The sequence below is a fragment of the Bemisia tabaci genome, chromosome 6, assembly GCF_918797505.1.
Source record: "Bemisia tabaci chromosome 6, PGI_BMITA_v3".
NCBI lineage: Eukaryota > Metazoa > Arthropoda > Insecta > Hemiptera > Aleyrodidae > Bemisia > Bemisia tabaci.
In genome coordinates, this window is record NC_092798.1 from 37,759,566 (window position 1) to 37,781,624 (window position 22,059).

At 41.6% G+C, this 22,059-nt stretch overlaps 1 protein-coding gene across 2 annotated transcripts in view; it reads right to left on the reverse strand.

The window, feature by feature from the left end:
- The window catches only part of LOC109036950 (neuronal acetylcholine receptor subunit alpha-7), a 611,445-nt gene that overhangs the window by 584,922 nt on the left and 4,464 nt on the right, over positions 1–22,059 (reverse strand). Inside the window, exon 1 of one of the 2 annotated variants that reach the window (XM_019051389.2) lies at positions 11,576–11,737. The exons of the other annotated variant lie outside the window; for it this stretch is intronic. Within the exon in view, the coding sequence (XP_018906934.2) occupies positions 11,576–11,627 (52 nt within the window). The 5' untranslated portion in view covers positions 11,628–11,737. Of the gene's footprint in view, positions 1–11,575; positions 11,738–22,059 lie in introns of those variants that run through there. 2 annotated transcript variants of the gene reach the window in all.

Genomic DNA, 22,059 nt, shown 5'->3' on the forward strand with positions numbered 1-22,059 from the left:
CGAACGTAGAATTAAGATGCCTTGTGAAAACGCTCCGGGAACGGCGTTCCGCGCCGTCTTTTTAAACTCTTCCGGCCGCACCGTTATCGTGAGGAATTTTCCTTCGGGTGAGTGAAAAATGTACCGAGTAATTTTGTAGCCGAACAAAACCCGAGGCGAGGCGTGAATGATCGATTATCGATATTTCCTCATTTGCAGCTATGGTAAAGAGTCGATTTATCGTTTATATCGATTCATTTTGATCGTCCATTTTGACCAGTGAACGCAAGGCTGAAGGAGATTAAACCGTCGTCACGGTTGAAATTCTCACAGAATGTTCTCTATATACAGAGATGAATAATCACAAAAGTTTTCAAGAAATCACGTCGAGTAGTTTTCTGTTTAGAAAAAAGAGTATGATGGGAGGTCTGCAACGCCGCAAACCAAGGTACGCACCCAATTGCGAGGCGTGAATGATCGATTATCGATATTTCCCCATTTGAGCTGTGGTATAAGGAATCGATTATCAGAGTGGTCGCTGCGAACACCGTAAGAATAGATCCTTTTCTATAGGTTTAAATGTCAGATCGATCAATGTATCGCAAAGCACGCAACGTCACTGTACGCACCTCTACAGTTTTACCATCGCGTCTGAAGCGCCTTCAATTTTTCGCATATGCACCACGGGCATCCACAGAACACGAATAGTTGCATGCCAGCGCCGTGATCGGCCGAGACTTGCACGCGTTTCCCCAGATTCTTCGTTGATAAGGGCCTTGTTAATTTCGAGTTCAATCGTATATGTATGAGAAACCTTAATAGACCACCAGACAAGGTATGAAGATAAGTATTCTGATACATAGTTTATCGATCCTTTTCCATGAGCTTAAATGGCAGATCGATCGATAAATCGCAAAGCACGCCTCGCCACTGGACAGAACCCCCGACCGCGTCCTGGAATCTGAAGGAGAATATTGACGCGGCCTGGAGAAAGAAAAAACTTCGGTTCATCATTTGGAACACTGAAGTTCTCGGTCCAGAGGGCTGATTGTTGATATTAGATAAAGCGATAGACAAAGAAGACATAGGGAGTGTGTAGGGATCCTATCGATTGAAATAGTTGGTTCCTATCATAGACTGAGGAAGAAAATGATGGACACAAGCCACATCAGCTGTTGCTACATTGAACTGGGCAGTTTAATTTTTTATAAACGCATATGATGCAACTATTCGACCTCCCGGGTAACTCCCGGTAGTATCCGCCGTATTTGAAGGCGTTTCGATGACGGCAGTCGCTATTAATTTACTTTGATTCAAATTGACGCATTGATAAGTAACAAATTAATGTGCTACTTGTTCACTGATGGATCAATGGTGCATAATGGACCGCGTTTAGCAGAAAGGAACCGAGCCACATCGGCTTTTATCGAAGTAAACTGGACGGTTCAATTTTTACAAGAGAACGTTTATGCGGATCCTTTTGAAAATTTTAAGGAATTTGCTTCGTACTATGCAGAAAATTCACTGAAATTTGCACCAAAATCGGCACGACCGTTTTCGTATAAAATATCAAATTGCCCTATTAAATGTGGCAATAGTTGATGTGGCTTCGTTCCTTTCTGCATAACGCGGTCCAATTCTTCTTGAGTGTTTGGATGAAACTACAAGTGTCGATTTACTCGATCCAAACACACAGGAATCAAAAAAGTTCGATTTGAGTTATGCACATGAGCCAAATCGTGAGCCCAACGCTGACTATTAGACACTAATTTAAGGGAAGTGGCGGCTTTTCACCATCATCTGTTAACCGTGTATCTTGGCCCGCTCATGAAGGTAATTAGCGCGCTTAAACTTCAAACCGGTGGGTTTGTAACACCCGGCGACTCTAATAAACATTCCCATACTATCGAAAGTCTGTTTACTCGAACCGTATTTAATTAGCGCTAGTTAGAGTGGCTCCGATCCATTTTACGGCTCTTAATCAAGCATCTGTCGTCGCGCGATAGCTCAAACGCGCTGTCGAATAAATCGATACATCAATCGGTTGTGCTGGTTGCGTGTCCGAGACTTCGAAGGGGATTTTTTTATTTTTAGTTGCGTATCCTTGACTTTGAAGGGGCGCCTTAGAGTGCGGAAAGAAACGTGCGCACTTTCATGCGAAAACATGAAAATATATCGATTTGAATAAAATTATGTAATAATATCGATATCGAAATAAATCGAATCGAATCGCAATCCTGGGGAGGGCTCCTTTCGGAGCAATCAAAGAGTTTAGAACCAGAAAGTTTACTGCCAACCCGCATCTTTAAAACGACGGGCTGCCAACTTTGATCCAATTTCCGCGGTTGTTTGACGCGCGACGAAGTTGAAGTTTTATGGTTTTTTAAGCAGTGTCGCGCGCAGAAAAGTTTTTAATTTTTCATTTTCGGCCGTAAAATGTAGCTGATAAAACAGATTTAATTAATTTCAAGCTCAAGTGTTGGGTATTCCAATATGTGATTTATGTTTTATGAGGGTGTCTGGGTATCTTACATTGTCTGCTGTGATTGAGAGGTTTTTACTGTACGCCTTCCCACCCCTCCTACCCTCTGCCAGACACTTGATCTATATTTGCGGAGTAAAATAAGGTCTTGAAGTAAAGATATTTGTTCCTTCAAACCTAACGACCCGACCTGACGCAGAGCTACGTTCAATTTTCTTTTCAATAAACTGCCTACACCAAACCGACAACCGAGTTCACCAAACTTTTGCTTTGTTTAAAACATGTTAGCTCGAGAAAACTGGAGAAAAATTGAAAAATTGTATGAGTAATTTAATTTACCTCGTCAAAATCGGTACCTTAAAAAACTTGTCAATGTGGTTCAGAGGAGATGGAAGGGAACTAATGCAGAGCTCATGCTCAAATCAGACACCAGTCGACCTAAAGATTGGAAGGAACGTAGACACGTACGCGAACGGAGATGCTCTATTTTTGAGGAGAGGAAACGGACAGAGGATAAAATGCCAAGTGCCATTTCCAAAAAACTAAACCTACAGGTCGATTTTTGCCTTGTTCGATGAATCCCTATTTTAGCGATGAATTATATCGATTGACATCATTCGATAACGTTTCAATAATCAACTCGCAGACGACGAGCACTGCGCGGAAAAAGAGAGTCTTGGAATGTTAAAATACACGAGAGGTTACTTCATAATAGGGATATTTCCATTCGCACACGGAGAAAAAAAACTCGTGCGTGGGATCCGAAGTTCAGGTCATATGGATCTCTGAAGTTTTCAGATTGAGCATCTGAACACTTTAGGTCTAGCTGCCGAAGTTCGGATCATACATCTGAAACTTCGGTTCTCACACCCGAAGTACTTCGGTTCTCACACCCGAAGTACTTCGGTTCTCACATCCGAAGTACTTCGGTTCTCACATCTGAAGTACTTCAGATGTAAGAACTGAAGTTTCAGATGTATGATCCGAACTTCGGCAGCTAGACCTAAAGTGTTCAGATGCTCAATCTGAAAACTTCAGAGATCCATATGACCTGAACTTCGGGTCCCACGCACGAGTTTTTTTTCTCCGTGCACAATTAATTGATCTCAAAACTAAACTGACCTCGGAATCAAATTCCCACATTTTGTGAATAGATCAAACATTAAAATTGATATTATCGACCCTTTAAAACGGCGCTTAACACTTTATTACTCTTGCTTATTAATTCTCTTTAAGAGGTCACGCTATGAGTGAATTGGATGCGTTAGTAAATTAATTAATTAATAACCCTCCACACATTGACCTAATTGGCTGTGCGTTGCACTAGGTCTGTCGGTCGGTGCTTGTGTTTGTTGAGGTGTATCCGGAAGCCACTATCGGAAAATTAAGGGCAGGTAGAGGGTTTGTTTAAGTTGTGATGAAACGGTTACGTTATTGTTGACTCATAAGATGACAACATCGACTTAAAGCTTCTCTATCCATCGAACAGGAGAGCTTCTTGTTAGTGGTCACAACAAAGGAGACATGGTCTTGTTGGAGTTTCGTTGAGTACCTGTCCAGCGAGAGTATGGACAGATGTGAAACTCCGAAAATCCATCAGGCCTTCGCCGATGCCTCCGCGAATAAAGTTAATTTTGATATTTTAATTTTTTTTAAAATAGTGCCACCCTGCATCTACTTGTCACTCTCGGTTAAGTTTCGAGTGACATCATCGGATACAGAAATTCATGACACTTCGCAAAGTTTGACAGCCATGGAAGATCGGCATCCGTTTGAACTTATCGGTTTTTACAACCCCCTCTTCAACGAACCTAAATATGCCCACTTAATTGAGCCCCACTTGTGCCCCATTCCACGTGCGCGGGGCCCTTGCTCCCCATCGAACCATTCAAGTGTAAAATGACGTAATAGGTAGTCAATGACGTAATGGGTAGTCATTCTAACCTCACTAAATGACGGCCATAAAGCGTCATTCGATCGCTGTGCCGCGGCTGCAGGCGTTGCAGCGCCTCTCGAAATTTTGCGTTGAGCTCTGAAAAGCATGATAATGTAAGGTCGTCAAGGCTCATCTTCTGAAGCAGTTACGTCTTTCGAGGAGGTACCGCGGAGGCAATGACAGTAAAAAAGCCCCCTTTTTCCAAATCATAAACGCGAAACAGTCGGAAGGGGTGGCGCGGCTGATTGTCGGAATGTACTCGCGTAACTAATTAACGGAAAACAGTAAAGTTGATTTTATCACCCTTCTTCCATTAACGTGGGCTCCTGATGGGAGGGTTTTTGTGCACCTGATTCATTTTCTCGGCCTATGCCTGTAGAAACAAGCACAGTCCGCACGACCGAAATTTTAGACGCTTCTTGAACACTGGGAAAAAAAAAAAAAAAAAAAAAAAAAAAAACACTTTACATCTAGAGTCCAGACTCTTAAAAACATCGATAAGAAAAAATACTCTTGATTCGATCAGATTTAAGCTTAAATCAAGAACGAAGCCTCTTAATTTGAGTGGATTTCCTTTTGATTTAAGCTTAAATCTGATTGAATCAAGAGTCCTTTTTCTTGTCAATGTTTTCAAGAGTCTGGACTATAGATCCAATGTGTTTTTCTTTTTCCAGTGAAACTTTCTAGACTTTTTTACAGCATTATAATCGCGTTGATTCTCCTCTACTAGGTGCGATCAAAATCGTCATTCCCCACACGAAAGAACGTAACTACATTTCGATGTTGTCGAATATCCCCTCGCAAATTGCATTTTTACCAGGAAAACAGTGGCGAAGCGTGAATGATCGATTATCAATATTTTCCCATTTGAAGTTACGGTAAAAATCGATTATTCAGGTGTTCGTTGCGAACACCCTGTCTATCGATACTTTTCTATAGGTTTAAAAGGCAGATCAATCGATACATCGCGAAGCAAGCTACGCCACTGCAGGAGAATCTCGAGCATTTCTGACTGGAAATTCCACTGATTTATCATCGGCTCTCACGCAAAAATCAGACAAATTTTGAACAAGAATGGCACAGGCACACTCTTGTAAAAATTCGAATTATTGAGTCAATTTTGCAACCTTTGGAATGGAGTTACGTTCCTTCGTCTGGGGAACGTCTCGAGTGTCATGTTACGATGAACTATCGACGTATTTGTCCATATTTTTCATCGTTACAGAAAACTGAACCCGAATCCGTAAAATTCCTGGTGCAGGATCCCTAAAATATATCGTCTCCGAAATCCAGTGTCGTAAGTGCTGACCCTGTCTTGTGGCACGTTGTAAATCAGCGTCGACATTATCACACGAGTCAGACTTCAAAATGTTAAACATGAAACGGACGGGACGGAAACTCGGTTCGCGCGGAACGTAACTTCTTCCCAAGGCGCTGGAATATCGTTAGGGCGCGCCGACTCTCATATTTTGAAAATGCAAGGAGTGAATTCGATGAGCGTGGAATGGATATTGAAACGAGGTCGAATCACTGCGAAAAAGAGTTGCCTCGGATGTTCGTTTGAAGTTCTCGCAGCGAAGATGCACTGTAGCCGGGAAGAGGCAGGCGGTTGGAGAGGAATTCATTCGCGTCCGGAGCAGGAATAAAAAGTTTTATATCTTCGCGACGCGCGCGTCCCCCCCCCCCCCCCGGGGGGGGGGGGAGAAAGGGGGCGGCTCGCGGGGAGCCGAGTTTTTGTTCCGTCGACTTTGAAACGCTCCGAATCTGAGAATGCTCGCGAGTGCGAAAGTATAGAAAATTCGAATCATCCCCCAGATCAAAGTCTATACCCAATGAGCTTTCGAATCCCCGCCCGCTTTAATTTCCTCCGTTCGGTCCGTGTTATTTTACATGCGTTTACGTTCGAATGGGAAAGAGGGCAGCGTCCACAGAGCCGGCGCTCGGACGCGTATCGTGACTTGCAATGAAGATGTTGCATGTGTGAGGAATTTGCGATTTGACTGTTGATTCTTATGTAAAAGCTCGCGAGAAACACGATGGTGCCACTGGTTAATCAACTCCCAAGCTCAAAAAAAAGCTCTCAAGTTGAGGCCAAAATAGAGGGGATATCCCACGCTATCCTAAAAGTCCACCTCTACATCAAGACAAACTCTCCATGCAGAGATAGGGAGCAAATATATTAGCAGGGTTGCCGTTTTTTCAGTTTTGGAGTCTCCAAATAAAGTGACAGCCCTGTCAATGTATTTGCTCCCTATCTTTGCATGGAGAGTTTGTCTTGATGAAGAGGTGGACTCTCAGGATCGCGTGGGATATACCCTCCATTTTGGCCACAACTTGAGAGCTTTTTTTGAGCTTGGGAGTTATTTCAGAGAAAACCAGTGGCACCATCGTGTTCCTCGCGAACTTGTACATAAGAATAAATTGTCAAATCGGAAATTCCTCACGTATGCAACATCTCCATTCGCAAATTGGCCAACGTATTATTGAAGGGGGATAAGAGGATATGCTTCCGGCCCTTACGCGGCCCACCCCCCAGAGGACGCTTGGCGCCCTTAACGGACCTTGCTTCAATTTAAGAATGCGAGGAAAACGGGCTCATCTAGAAATCATTACGTACCAACAGCCATAAAAATCGTGGAAATCGATCTCTGGAACGAATGGATGAAAATATTTCTTTGACTTTTCTACGTCCTTTTGGTTTGCGGAAAAAAGAGGTAGTGATTAAGTCCCAACTTGGACATTTCAAATTTTAGTTGTGGTAGTTTCCCAATAAATTAGTTTACTACCTCAAACGTTGCAGCACTACCCCAATTTGAGTTGTAGTACTGCCAAAATTAATTGCAAATTTCCATATCATCCAACAAATTGGGGTGGTACCACAATTTTAGGGGATAACCCCTAAAACTTTTTTCTCCGTGTGTGATTGATATCATACTTTTTTAACGTTAGAAAATAAGGGAGGACACGGATTAGTAAACAATAATTTTGCGATGCATCTTCAAAGCAGGTGATGAACTTCAGGGCGAAAAATGTCCAACTTAAAAGGCCAGGTTAGTTTAATAGTCTTCTGCGCGTCTGGCTTCAGGTCAATAGGTCATGGTTTCGAATCCCGGTTGCGACGACAATTTTTCACGGAATTGAGGAAAGGGTCGATGGAAACAGATTCCACTCGGCTTTAATCCCCGAATTAGAAAAATTTAGCGCATGGATTTGTAAAAAAAACTCTGATCCAATGATGGACGACTTGGAGGAAAAAATTAAGTTATTCGAGTATTTAGAGACAGCGTTTTTATCTTGAAATCGTACCGACCGATAAGTAACCAAAAAACTGTAGAATTCGGCCTGAAGGATCCTCAGATATAATAATTATGATAATTATTATAAAATAAGAAATTGGACGTCTTAGGCTGTATAGTTCATTCATATACTCGATGTATTTTAGATCTCGCATGGTCCCGTCCTCATCGGATAAAGTTATACGTAAAAAAAATTAAGAACGATTAATCACAAAAGAGAAAAAATTAAATTAAAAAAGCATGTTGAACTGAATAATTGAAAAAAATTTAAGCCCTAATTGGCAGGTCGGGGAGTATGAAACAAGAAACATTAAAAAAAAAAAGGTATAAATGCTCACAAAAAAATACAAAAAAAACACGAAAGAGATTGAGGATTTTACCTAGGTGAGAAAATAACGATACGCCTAAAGGCAAATTGCTTGACGTTTTGATCGTTCACGCCACAATTGTTCATTTCCTATGTCATAAGCGAAACTTAACGGGGCAAACGAGGGTAATGAACGTAATGCATGAGACGGCAATAAATAATTTTCCTTTCTATTAAATCAATAAAGAGAAAAAGCTTTGATTTTGCCTGCTCATATGAAGATCCCTCAGATTCTTCTCAGTTTTTAAAAGGTGTTCTATAAAAAGAGAATGATGAGTCCGTATTTTGGACGAAAACAAGATCGATGTGTAAGGATGCAGCACCTTGGCTGCCTAACGAAACGGTTCATGGCTTGCCTTCATCTGACACCTATGAATCTATGATACGACTATTCGTGCTCAGTGACTGTCCGTGTTGCATACATGAAAAATTGAAGGAACTTTGTACTTTTTCACCTGCCCGCATTTAAAAGCCATTCACGATTTTTTGTCGCGTTGGGCAAAAAGAATTTTAGTAAAACTAAGGTAAACGTCCACGAAGCGGAAACAAATTAAACTTTGAAAGTTCAGATTTTTTAAATGAAGTCCGAGATTATTTGAAGATTGTAGATCATTCAGAGATCATAGCATTGTGAACGAATGAGAATGCACGAAAACTGCTGCCTAAGCTTTTTAATACTAAGAAGGCTAGCATCTCAAAGCAGAGCAGCACTGCTTACGTTTTTGGAATCTAATTATGAAGATTACGTATGATTACTGAGAATAGTCTATTAATACATATTACTATCCTTTTCAAATTTCCTGTTACTCTCGAAATGTGCACACCTTTCTTTTCTGTCATTCTTGATATTTGTGTTTTACCTCCTTCACTCGGTCAAAAACCATTTCGAGTCTGATAGATGCTTTGGAGCCAAATAAATCTTATGCGATGCGACCAATATGTATTTATTCACTTACTTATAGTTTTGTTTAGAAATAAGGGATTTTAAAGTTCGTGTTTTTAGGGGGAAGAGTCAAGAACAAGTTAAAAACTGAGAGTTGATCAGTAAATGAAAGGTGAATAAAAGATTTCGCGTGTTTTCATTATACATTTTCGAATTGTATTCGTTATTATTATTTTAGGCTTCGTTCTTGGCTTAAGGAAATTATTAACGCTTAGAAGTTCGTGCAAAAATATATAAAGGACTTTCTCTCGAAACCTTTTATAAAATGTTTGCTGTCTCTCAGCTGTGGCTCTCCTTGTCATCGCAATCTTCCAACTTTCTCGTTCCAGTAAATTTAATTGATTTTGTCTAGAAGTGGATATTGCATTTTAACCGTTATGAAAAGAGAGTGAATTTTCCTTCCGCTGTTTTAATTAAGCTTTTAATTTAAATTTTTTTCTTCAACTTCGCCATGAAAGTCACATTGAAACTTCCTTCTCTCATTTGAAGAGGTCTGTTCTTAGAAATTCGTGTTATGATTAAATGTATATACTCGGAAAATCTCCTTCAACCGTTAAACCACTCATCAAGAATCCTCTTAATTCCTCTAATTACGTAATAATTGTTCGTATTTTTTCTCGTTTTCAATTTACGAGCCTTGGTAAAGATGCGTATTTTAGAGTGGAGTAGGTAAAATAATTAATGAATAAAAAGGGAGGCAAAACATTGACTTGCAAAGAACTTAACGGTATTAAACTCAAGTGGGATGCTCATACGGTCTTACCTAGAGGTGTCTAAAAGAAGCCTAGTAAATTTCTAAAAATATAATCAAAATTATAAAATAACGTTCAACAGTAAAATTTCCCAACTTTGCCATTCTTTTCGCCGCGGCTGAGTAACAATCACTAATTTTTACCAATTTTCCCTGAGCCCTGACTTTCTGAGAACTTTTCATTACAGGTTTTAACGCTAACTAGTCCTCCTGGATAAATTACGAAAATTTTAAAAGGTAAACATAGGGGGAAAAGGTGCGCTGAAAAATTTCAATGGTATTTCCTGACTTTTTCGTAGCTGCGCTATTTTCATTTACTTATCCTGATTTCCTTTGATTTATAAAAAAATAAAGTTCATTTTTGACGTTATTAAGCTCACTGGTAAAATTACGTTAATTTGAAACTATGAACACACGAAACTAAATAAAAATAATGGGGTATATGCCTCCGGAAAACACAAAAAAGGGAGGACGTGGACCAAAACATGGACTCGCAAAAAAATTCGATGTTTTGGATCCCGGAAGCACGGTATAACATCGAGACGTCCAAAGAAGGCATAAAGATAAAAAACTATAAAAGGAATGGTAGTCCAGGGTCTAACGGTGATCATCTTCGACTTTTCCTGGTTTTTCCTGACTTTGCAAGAACTTTTCACATTGATTTTTAACATTTGTAGCTCCACTAGGAAAACTACGTACATTGAACGACTGTGTATTTGTCTTGGAAAAACATAATAAAAGAACAAGTGAGAACAGTGGGATTTTGCCTTTAAAAAAACTTCAAAAGTATGAGGGGAGCGAAAATTCGAGGTTTGTATATCCGATTCCCAAAACACGATCATACCTTAAGTTGTAAAATTAGAATATAAATATATATTTTAAAAATTAAAAACTAAGTAAAAACAGAACTGTTTTGGCTTTAAAGAGCACCAGAAAAAGGGTAGGGGAGCGAAAATTTGACGTTTTGGTTATCGGATCCCCAAAACACGATCTCGTTTTAAGTTATATAGATATAAATATATTTAAAAAAAAAAAAAAAAAAAAAAGTGACGAAAATGGGAGGGGAAAGCAAATTTGACTGGAGAAAACAATTCGACGTTTTAGATATCGGATTCCCGAACACGACCTCACTTTGAGTTCTAAAATATTATATATTTCAAAGAACATATTGAAAAAAGTAAAAACAATGCCGATTTGCTTCTAAAAAACACATGAAAGCGAGGAGAACGGAAATTAGACTCACAAAAGAAGTCGACGTTTTAGGTATTTGGATCTCCGAAACACGACCTCACCTTAAGTTGTAAAATATAAAATATAATTATATATTTAAAAAAAAGAACAGAAATAAAGTAAAAACAGTGGCGCTTTGCCTTTAAAAAACACATGAAAACGCGAGGGGAACGCAAATTTGACTCACAAAAAAAAAATCGACGTCTTAGGTATCGAATCCGCGAAACACGAACTCACCTTAAGTTGTAAACTTTAAAAGATAAATATATGTATATTTTCTTTAAAAAAAAAAAAAAAAACAGTAAAAACAGTAACGATTTGTCTTTAGAAAACACATGAAAAAGCGAGGGGGGCGCAAATTTGACTCGCAAAAAAAAATTCGACGTCTTAGGTATCGAACCCTCGAAACACAATCTCACCTTAAGTTGTAAAATTTAAAAGATAAATATATGTGTGTACTTCAAAAATTAGTAAAAACATTGGCGATTTGCCTTTAAAAAACACATGAAAAAGCGAGGGGAGCGCAAATTTGACTCGCAAAAAAAAAAAATCCGACGTTTGAGGTATCGGCTGCCTGCGACACTATCTTACCTTGAGGTGTCCAAAGGAGGCATAGAACAAGCACAACACCGATCCGCACCATGTCTAGGTTAAAGACAACCGCGTGCCGCCATACCGCCGGCTCTCAGAGCATAGTCGCAACTGAACAACGACCGCCGCGGTCTAGGTGACGTATCCGATTGAACCCCGACGTCCGACGCGCAGCTTCCCCGGTCCCAGGGCTCCCCCCGCCCCGCCGCCCCCCACCCCCCGCGCGCCTGCGCCCCCGCCTCGTGCCCCGCTGCCACCGAATCATCCCCCACCCCCACGAGTTCCGCAGCAACGGCCTGGGCTCCGAGCCGCGCGCGGCGTTGCCCGAAATCCCCCCGCCAAAAAAATATTGATTACGGCTCCCAGTGAATTGCATCATGTTGAAAATCGGGTTTTGCGCCGCCCCCCCCCCCCCCTCCCATCATGACTTGTAGCTCGATTGTAGAAATTTTGTGTTTGTAGACTGGACTAGAGTCCCTTTATACCCAGAGTTAAGACACATCTCGATTAGCAGCTGGCCTGGGCTGGTCATGGTGTCACAAAAGTGTGCACCCAAACGAACGACATTGCAAGGATAAGGAATCCTGCGATGTCTGTCATTCAAAAGCAACAACATCGACAAAACTGATCAAAACCTAACCGAAGAAAGTGCGATAAAATAAAATTAGATTGATTTTTGAATCATTTCTCGATCTATTTAACAATTCACTCTTGATAAACCACAATTTGGTTATATTTTCATTATTTTCGTTCACATTCTAGGCGGGGCCGGATTAAGGGGGTGGCCACATGGGCCGCGGCCCATGGCGGCAAATCTGGGGGGCGGCAAATTTTGCAATTTTTTTTAATGTAGGTATAAAAAAAATCGGATATAGAAAAAAAAATTACAAAGGACTACACAGAAAAGGCTACAAAATCTCTCATTTCCTGAGAGTATAGTAATTTCTAATTTTGTCGTCTTTCAGTGATACAAGAAACAGCACGTTTAATTAGTTGAGTTAAGGGAGAAACCAAACACACAATTTGACCTGGAACGGCGCGACTTACGGAGAAATGATGACGAGGACTTGAGATGAAAAGGAGAAGCCCTCGGCGCGGCGCGGCAATCGGCATGTAACACATATAAGCGCCTTCAAGACTGCACGAATACTTCACGCATTGCGCCAAACACAGTGCGGTCAGCGTGAAACGCATAGCGCCTACAAGACTGCGTGAATACTTTACGCATTGCGCCAAACACGGTGCGGTCAACGTGAAACGCATAGCGCCTACAAGACAGCGTGAATACTTCACGCATTGCGCCAAACACGGTGCGGTCGGCGTGGCGCGGCGGCGGAAGTTAAAATCATTCAACCAAATTTTGTATTTGTTCTTTCATAATTTTATCGTTCATGTCTTATGAATGGAAGGCATTATCCATTAGAGATAGGTTTACGAAACTTGACTTTCGCGCAAAGTTCCGTGACCTTTTCCTAGTAGTGTTGGCAGGGCTTTCCCAAAAAATGTGTTCAACACGAGTAAGCCCGTCTTATGCACCCCTCCCCCGCTGGCACGTTCACTTGATGGTTTTTATTGATGTTTCAAAACGAATGAGAAGGGGGCGGCAAAATACAGGCGGCCCATGGGCGGCAAGTAGGAAGATCCGGCCCTGATTCGAGGTACCATCATCTTGGTGCACTCACTTGTGACTCCATGAGTGAGAACCAATCAGAATTGGATTTTTTTCAGGCCACTTTTTCAGCCTAACCAAAAGTGAGTTGTCGTAACTCTGGGTATAAAGGGACTCTAAACTGGACGAGTCCATGCTGATGAGGAATAGAGCTGCGTGATTGGTCGGCTTCGTTGATCTTCTTCTTGCTATTAGAAAAGGTCGGATGTAAAATTTAAGACTGAATTGCAAATTTTGATGTGTGCTTTGTCACAATTTCCATTTCAAGGGGTGATCCTGAAGGAAAAGTTTATGAAAAACCTAATGGCACCAATTTAAACACCTCCCTTTCACATTTCCGTGGATACAAGCCTTGAAGATTTCCAAATTTCGTCCGATTTTTCCCACCATCGTGTTCTACTGTGCGTTGGGTGGAGTCGACGACAAATTAGATCTCTTGAGTTGCCGAAAGTTGGACTATATTTGGACCGAATTTATCAGAAAGGAACCAACCCACATTTTCGAAAAAATTGAGTTAAGAATGTTTCTGAGCTCCACCAGCCGTATATTTTTCTACTTCTCATTTCTAAGTACAAGAATGTGCATCAAAATACGATTCTGTGACCAGCACCTACACAATTGATCCATTAGGCTGCGGAACCTTCCCTTTTCCCTCAAAATTACGTCACGCTGGGATTGAACCTTTCTCCTTTCAAAATAAGTTAAGCCTCAAAAAACCTTCATATTCCGTATGTAATAGGCCAGACAGCTTAAATCAAATTTACCGCCAGTCGGGTTCCGTCCACTCTCCGCTCACCAGAGCAGCGCCTCTAGTGGAGGGAGAGTGGACGACGCCTGATTGGCCGTACAGTTAGTTAGCCGAAGACCGTTTCCCGATCTAGAGAACATGTAAGTTCTTCCCAGTTTTCACCCCTTTGGGGTGACTGTTTAGCCTTTCCTTTTCTTTCTCGGATGTGACGGAGTGCGCGGGGGTGGCCGGCGGGCCACTTCGAAACCCTTAAACCCGTGACTTACTCTTTTCATATTTCCTTTTACCGTCCTCTCCGGTCGAGCCTCGGAGGCTCGATCCGGATGGCCTCCGAGGCCCGATCGGATTGTGATTCGTGCTGTTCTCTTTGTTGTATGGATCCCCGAGCCATTACAACTGGCGTCCCAACTAGTGGCTTCAAAGAGGATATCTTTGATATCCATCTTTAAGTGTTTCGAACCGAAACGAAAAACGTGGCGTGCGCGGGTACGCGTCCTCCACAATGTAATCTTGTACTCTCGTACCTAACTAGTGGAAATGTTTGAAGTGCTCCTGTATTCGTTATTAGTGTTTCATAATCTATTCTATCTTATTCTGATTACGTTGTCATGTTTGATTATTGCTTGACTTTTTCCGCCCATTCTAATCCGATCCACGAGGTAGTGAAATAGTCCCGATCCGCCGCCATTTTTTTGTTGTGCGTTGTATTACTCCGCGGACTACCATCTAGACACACCACGGCCATCATCCATCAGCACCAGCTCGCCACCAACGAACCTAACCTACAAACCACGGTAAACAGTAAACAGAGACGGTAACCCAACAAGTGTTATTATTATCAGTGATGATGCAAATTTTCTATCCTGAAATTATGCGGACAATTTTTTTTTTTATCCTGTTATTCTGCGGACAATTTTTTTAACCTTCTAAATTATTGCTCAAAGGAAAATTTTTTTTTTCCTCTTCGAAAATTCCTGATAATTTTCTAATGCCAACCTAGTGCTAACGGTTAACGTCTAAAGGTTACCATGTTCCTGCCATCACAATGATGTTTCCTGTTCTACATTATTTGGACGAGGTGAGGAAGCGGGTCACCACGGAGACCTCCTCGATCCCAACGTGGGTGGACAGCTGATAAAGGACTTGGCACTCACTCTCTCTCTTGTGGTTCCCTGACTACTCAAACTACCTGGATTATGGACCTATGTCTGATTCTAGCAACTTCTCACCTTATCTACACATCTCTAATTCGTCGCTTCTGCTTCTTTTCAGAACCTGTTCCTGTTTCTTCGTACCCGGAAAAGTAGTAATTGTGAGAAATCTACTCCCTTTCATTTAGAACTCTTTTTATTTGTATTTTGTTACGTGATGTCGCAAAACTCTAGTCCTAGACGTACTCGCTACGGTGGAAATTTCCACCCTTCGGTTGAAAATGCTGTTAGTAGAGGAGGCTCTGGTAGAGCGAGAGGTAGAGGATCTCGTAGACCTAGAGGTAGAGGCATGAGGGGTAATTTGAATCAAAACCTTTCTGATAGTAGAGTTTCACTTCATTCTGATCACTCCACTAATTCATTTCGTTCTGTACCTGAGGCACCCCCAAGACCGCTATCACCAAATGTTTTTGTTAGAAGACCGCCTCACCAAATGTCACCGTCTCCTGTGATAGAAGTAATAACGGCAACCCACCCAGTCTCTAATCGCTTCCATACCGACCCTCCCTCTACTAACCAGCATCTGCGTAATTGTGATGATCTTAATTCTGGTATTGTCGTGCGTCCCGCGGATGATTATCTGCAAACTCAGATTGCAGACCAGCAAAGAATGATGCTGCAAATAACTGAACAGATGGCTCAGCTCCAGACCACTGTTACCCAGGCTTTTGAGGAAATTAAGAGCGAAGTTCCCTTATTGGTTCAAGAGCAGCTTGATAGCAAAATGTCAGAACCAACAAACCCGCCTAAGCCGTTCTCGGGCGCTGCGCTTGAACAGTCTCCGCACCGAGAAAATTGTACAACTGTAGCACCATGTCATAGCGATTCCATTAAATTTAAAGACCTGCCAAATTTTAATGGAACGCTTGAGGGTATCCATCCAAAAGAATTTGTGAGCGAGCTTGATGCCTACTACAGTTCATCACGCAAATCTGACCAAACAAAATTATTCGAAGTGGGGAGACTGTTCAGGGGCAGTGCGCGAGAGTGGTTTAAGGTCAACCAAAACCGAAATAAATTTACATCCTTTGAGGATTTTAAATCCGAGTTCCTCCAATTTTTTTGGGGACCTGAAATTCAGAGTTCTGTATTTGACACGTTTGTCTCATCGAATCAACCTGCCCCGACCTATGGCAATTTATCTAATTACTTCCTTTCTCGAGTGAGAAATATGCAGTACCTCGATGTTCCAGCACCTGAGCCTTATGTTATAGCACCTATTGTAAACCAGCTTCCTTATTATCTACAATAGCTGCTGGAATGACATTCAAGTTTCCAAAATGTGGTTTTCTTGAACCGGAAACGGATTTTTTAGGTTTTTTATTGTCTGAAGCAGGTATCAGGAAAGATCCTAAAAAACTTGAAGCCATTACTCTTTACCCTCGTCCTCGCAACGTTAAATCACTCCAAGCATTCTTAGGTTTCCTAAATTTTTACAGAAAATTCCACAATGATTACTCTGAGTTAGTCAGCCCTTTGCTGCATTTGCTCCGCAAGGATGTCAAATGGAAGTGGGGCGAAGAAGAAGAGGCAGCCTTTGAAGTATTAAAAACAACTTTTGCTGAAAACGTTGTTCTAGCTTACCCTGATACCTCAAAACCGTATAATATAAATTGTGATAGTAGCCTAAATGCAGTATCTGGCGAACTTTACCAATTTGATAATGATGAAAATCGAAGGCCGATTGCCTTCTACAGCCGCTCTCTAACACAAAGTGAACGCCATTATACCACGACAGAGCTTGAACTCCTCAGTATTGTCGCTTGCTGTCAAAAGTGGCGCCAATTTATTCTTGGCTATTCCACTACCATTGTAGAGACTGACCACCATGCCCTAACTTTTTTAAAACAGTGCCATCTGTCTTCTGGTCGCCTTACTAGATGGGCCTTATTTTTACAGGAATTTGATCTCAATGTTAAATTTATTGCAGGTGTACAAAACATAGCAATAGACACCCTTTCTCGCTATCCCCCAGATTTTCATACTCTCCCGCCCAACAACCTTGAAATTAATGTGTATAGAACAACAGTTTTTTCCCCTGACCTTAAGTCAGATATTTTAAGTAAGATTACCGAACTTACCTTGGCTGACCCGAGATATGGCAAAATAATGCAAGAACTCAGAGAGAATCCCAACAGTGCAATGCACTCACTCTATATTATCCATGACAAAGCTCTGTTTTACCGTTACAAACATGCACCAAAATTTATGTTATGTATACCAGCATGCATTGAAACAGAAGTAATCTCCCTAACTCACTCCTTTCTTGGCCATCTTGGATCAGGCAAGGTACACAATTATCTCAAGGAACGTGTCATTTTTCCAAAAATGAAACAAAAAATCAGAAATTTTGTCAAAATCTGTCTCGACTGCCAACAAAGCAAGACCGTGCAAATCGGCAGACACTCTGTACCAATGATTCCCGTCCTTGCATCAAGAAACTTGGAGCTGGTGTCTGTTGATTTGTACGGCCCGCTCCCAAAATCCTTTGGAAATTTTACCCATGTTATGGTATGCCTTGACATATTCTCCAAATATGTCAGACTGATCCCACTACGCAACGCAACTGCTGTTGTTGCCACGCGCCAGTTTATAACAAAATTTGTTGAAGTAGAAGGCACACCAGAGAAAGTTATAAGTGACCATGGCCCGTGCTTTCGCTCGCACTATTGGGATGCAAGACTCAAAGAACTCAACATTCAACCTGGCCACACCAGTGTTTACCATCCACAATCTAACCCAGTCGAGCGATATATGCGAACCTTAGGGGCATTTATCCGTATTTACTGCCATGAAAGTCACAGAAATTGGATCAAATATCTGAGCTTCTTTGAGTCTTGTTTCAACTCTAGTGTGAGCGGAAGCACAGGTTTCACGCCGATTGAGGTGATGAAAAATTTGTCCCCTCGAAATATCCTAGAACAATTTGTCCGATTTCCTCCATGTGAAAGCACCTTGACTCAAACCGAAAAATTTCTCATGGTTCAAGAAAATTTAACTAAGAGCGCGGAGAGGAGACAACGCGCCAAGGGCAAACCTGAAACCGATCATCCTTTCAAAGTTGGTAGTAAAGTTCTGGTAAAATCGCACCATCTGTCAAATGCCTTGTACGGTGAAGTCAAGAAATTCTTTAGACTCTATGAAGGCCCCTTTGTAATCTCGCGGTTGGTCGGAAACAAGGCTTTTGAGTTAACTGACCCGGTAACAAACACCTGTAAAGGTGTATACAATCTTGACCACCTCCGCCTTCTCTGCGAATAAATCTCAATCGGCGTCCATCCTATAGTATGGTGTAAACGCATACTTTAAAAAACTGACAACCAGTCCTTTTTTTTTTACTTTTCCGTTGGGGAGGGGGTTGGTTAAATTTGTTAGCAATTTGTTACCCCTACCCAACGTGACTATTTTCTATGTGTTTAAGTGTTTTTCCTATTGCCTTAGTACCTAGATTTAGTTTTAGCTAGTTTCTCAGGACTCTTCAAATATTTCCCTTTAATTTGTCTTCAAAATTTCACTCTTTGCCAAACCTAAAAAAATCCCGCGATTACACAGCTGTGCACTCGATTTTCCCAAGAAGGTGTTGATTCCTCGTCCTTTATGTAATCTTTACAGGGTGATCACCATCAATTCATTGATATCGCAGGAATCCACAGTGTATCCGCATTTGGGAATGTGGAACACTGTGCATCGAACACTCCTTGTAATCTGCTTTGTTTTTTATTTTTTATGACCGAAAAAACAGTGCAACGTTCAGTTGTCACTGTCAGAGTAAGTTAGAATACATTTTGGTAAAACAGACCAGCTTCCCGTCTGTATCTTTTTGTTTTATTTTTTTTCAATTTCGGAGTTAAGCACCTGTTTTCCTCATATATGCTGTAGGGACAGCAGCGAGGCTTGTGCAGCCTTGTGTCTGGCCAACACAAGTGTCAAATAACTCAGTCCCCACTCGCAAACCCAATTCGGGCCTTTTCCCTGGGAAACTTGAGTGCATGGCTGTACCTATTAACTACAACAGTGTGTAAACTACCCTTCTTTGAAATTTTCTTTATGTGACCCATTGCGCCAACGCACACTCCGTCCCATTAAAATTGTATTTTTTCTATGTCATTGAATACTTAGTATATTTTGTCATTTAGTATTAGTATTTTTGATACCAGTCTTTATTACTGTTACCTCTCTTTGCCTTATCTGCCAAAGGCCAGATTTTAAATTTGTTCATGTACTTGTTTCTTTTTACTTGAATACAGGCCAAAAAACCGAAAAGATTATAGGTTTTCGCTGGTCACGTCCCGTCACTCGCTCGTCACAACTTTCCAAAGTTGCCAAATTTTTTTTTCTTGTCTTGTTTTGTCCAGCAACAAAGTAATTTTCCCTCTCGTTTCCTAGCGTTCCAGTCTGTCTGTCCTTTTCCGTTGGGGACACAACTGTTCCTGCCTCCAAGTTCCTTGGAAACATGAGCAGCCGTGGGGTTGTTGTAATAGGCCAGACAGCTTATTAAATCAAATCTGCCGCCAGTCGGGTTCCGTCCACTCTCCGCTCACCAGAGCAGCGCCTCTGGTGGAGGGAGAGTGGACGACGCCTGATTGGCCGTACAGTTAGTTAGCCGAAGACCGTTTCCCGATCTAGAGAACATGTAAGTTCTTCCCAGTTTTCACCCCTTTGGGGTGACTGTTTAGCCTTTCCTTTTCTTTCTCGGATGTGACGGAGTGCGCGGGGGTGGCCGGCGGGCCACTTCGAAACCCTTAAACCCGTGACTTACTCTTTTCATATTTCCTTTTACCGTCCTCTCCGGTCGAGCCTCGGAGGCTCGATCCGGATGGCCTCCGAGGCCCGATCGGATTGTGATTCGTGCTGTTCTCTTTGTTGTATGGATCCCCGAGCCATTACACGTAGAGTAACTTGATAGGGAGCTACTAATTGTAAGTTACTATAATACTAGAGAGGGGCAACGCACACTTTGACGCTATGTTGCCGAACATATCAATATTGTTTTGATTTTTCTTTAAAACTTCCGCACATAGTGTCATGAAAATTTCAGGGATTCGATTCGATTTTAATGACAAAAGAAATATTGGATAAAATCTTCCAGTGATTATGTTCATTACTATTTCTATTAAAAATTGGACAAGTTGTAGAAATTTGGCAACATAGTGTCTAAGCACTAATGGCGCTTTTGAAACTTTGGCCAGAAGGAGACGAATTATGCTAACGCTAACGCTTTTTGTCCGTTACTACCCGTGCTCAAATGCTAATGAAAAATATTTTGTAGGTTCGTTGTTTTATAAAATCAATAATTTTTACGAGGGGAAGAAAACTTGAGTAAATTCAAGATTTTCCAGAATAGGAAAATTATCCAACTTCGCATATGAAAATATGAAATCCCCGATTTTATCTCATCCCACGTGCAACAATCAATTCAAGGAAAATTCGCGCAGACCGACGTGTATTATTTGTAAAGGGTTTTCTGTTTTCTCGTCTTTCCATGAAGTGAAAACATTCCCTTGCATCCCCGCCACTCCCAACTGTCGGACATTCTGTTTAGCGACGCATTTGACACGAATTTTCCGATCAAAGATCCAATCAAAACCTGCAAACTTGGACGGAATCATATCGGCGTGGAAACTAAATTGGCTGCATCATTACTAGCCGCTGAGGAGTCCCGCGTCCGTAGCCCGCGAAACTTCCGTATTTTATTGAGTTAGGAAAGTTTGAGGTTGATTCGGACATCCACTTGTCGGAGACGTGCACTTTGCGAAGTGGAGGCTTCATTTGGTTCCGAACCGACAGCGGGTGTAAAGTCGGAAAAGACTCTCCCAAGAGCCCACGACAAACAGTCTCCGCTCTTCGCCGAGTCGCCAAGCTGCGAGATCGCGCCGCGCCGTGCTCGAAACGCCTTCAAACAGGCGTGTAGGCAGAATCACCGGCTCGGAGTTGAAATAGTTGCCTTCATGCAGGCGCTGAGATATGCCTATCGCAGGCGCACAGTGTGTCAAAACCCCATTCTAGCTGTTCAAAACCTCTTCTCGTCTCTTTTGTTCTGATAACCACCAAGTTTGGCACAGGCATTAGTGTAAGCTCCAAGAGGAATCCTGAGAAGGATTTTTGAAAGTTCAAAAACTCTCTGGAAGGAATCTGACATCGGAATGCAAAAGTATTGCACTCCTTCCAATATGGCAGCCTTACCAAGGCGGGAAGTTATCATCTCGGTTTCTTAAAAGAGCGAATCTAACGGAAAAATGCAAAAATATTGCACTATTTTCAAGATGAGGCGCTTTCCGCCATTTTAATGGCAGTCAGATTTAAAGTAGCACAATATTTTTGCATTTAATGTCAGATTCGTTCTTTCCGTGCCAAAAAACCCAGGCACTCCAAGTTTCATCCCAGTCGACCGGTTAACGACCAAGGTATCAATTTCTCGTCATTATGAACTTAAACTGGTCGTCATTATTAAACGGTGATAAATGGCAACCTGCAGTTAGCCGCCCCCCCCCCCCATCGGGAATAACCAGGTAGACGTACGAGAAAGATGTAAAAACTTGTACCCAGAAATATCTGGAATAATCGCTGCAAACCGCGCTTCGATATCTCGATCGAGTAACATGTCACGGTCGAATATAGACATTAAAATAAGCGGGAAAGTTCTAATACTGTCGTATCAGAAAAGCGCTCAGGTGTTAGTCCATGTATTTAGTGCAGAAAGGAAGTATAAACGCCGTCGACTTGGCTGGGTAATGGAAATAAAACATCAGCTGATAGCAAACAAAGGTTACCAAGGAAACCGTAAACGCGTTTTTTCGTTTCCCGAAAATGATAGTCACCGTTGAGCTCATCAGGCGCGTTTTTTTAGGCTTCATTT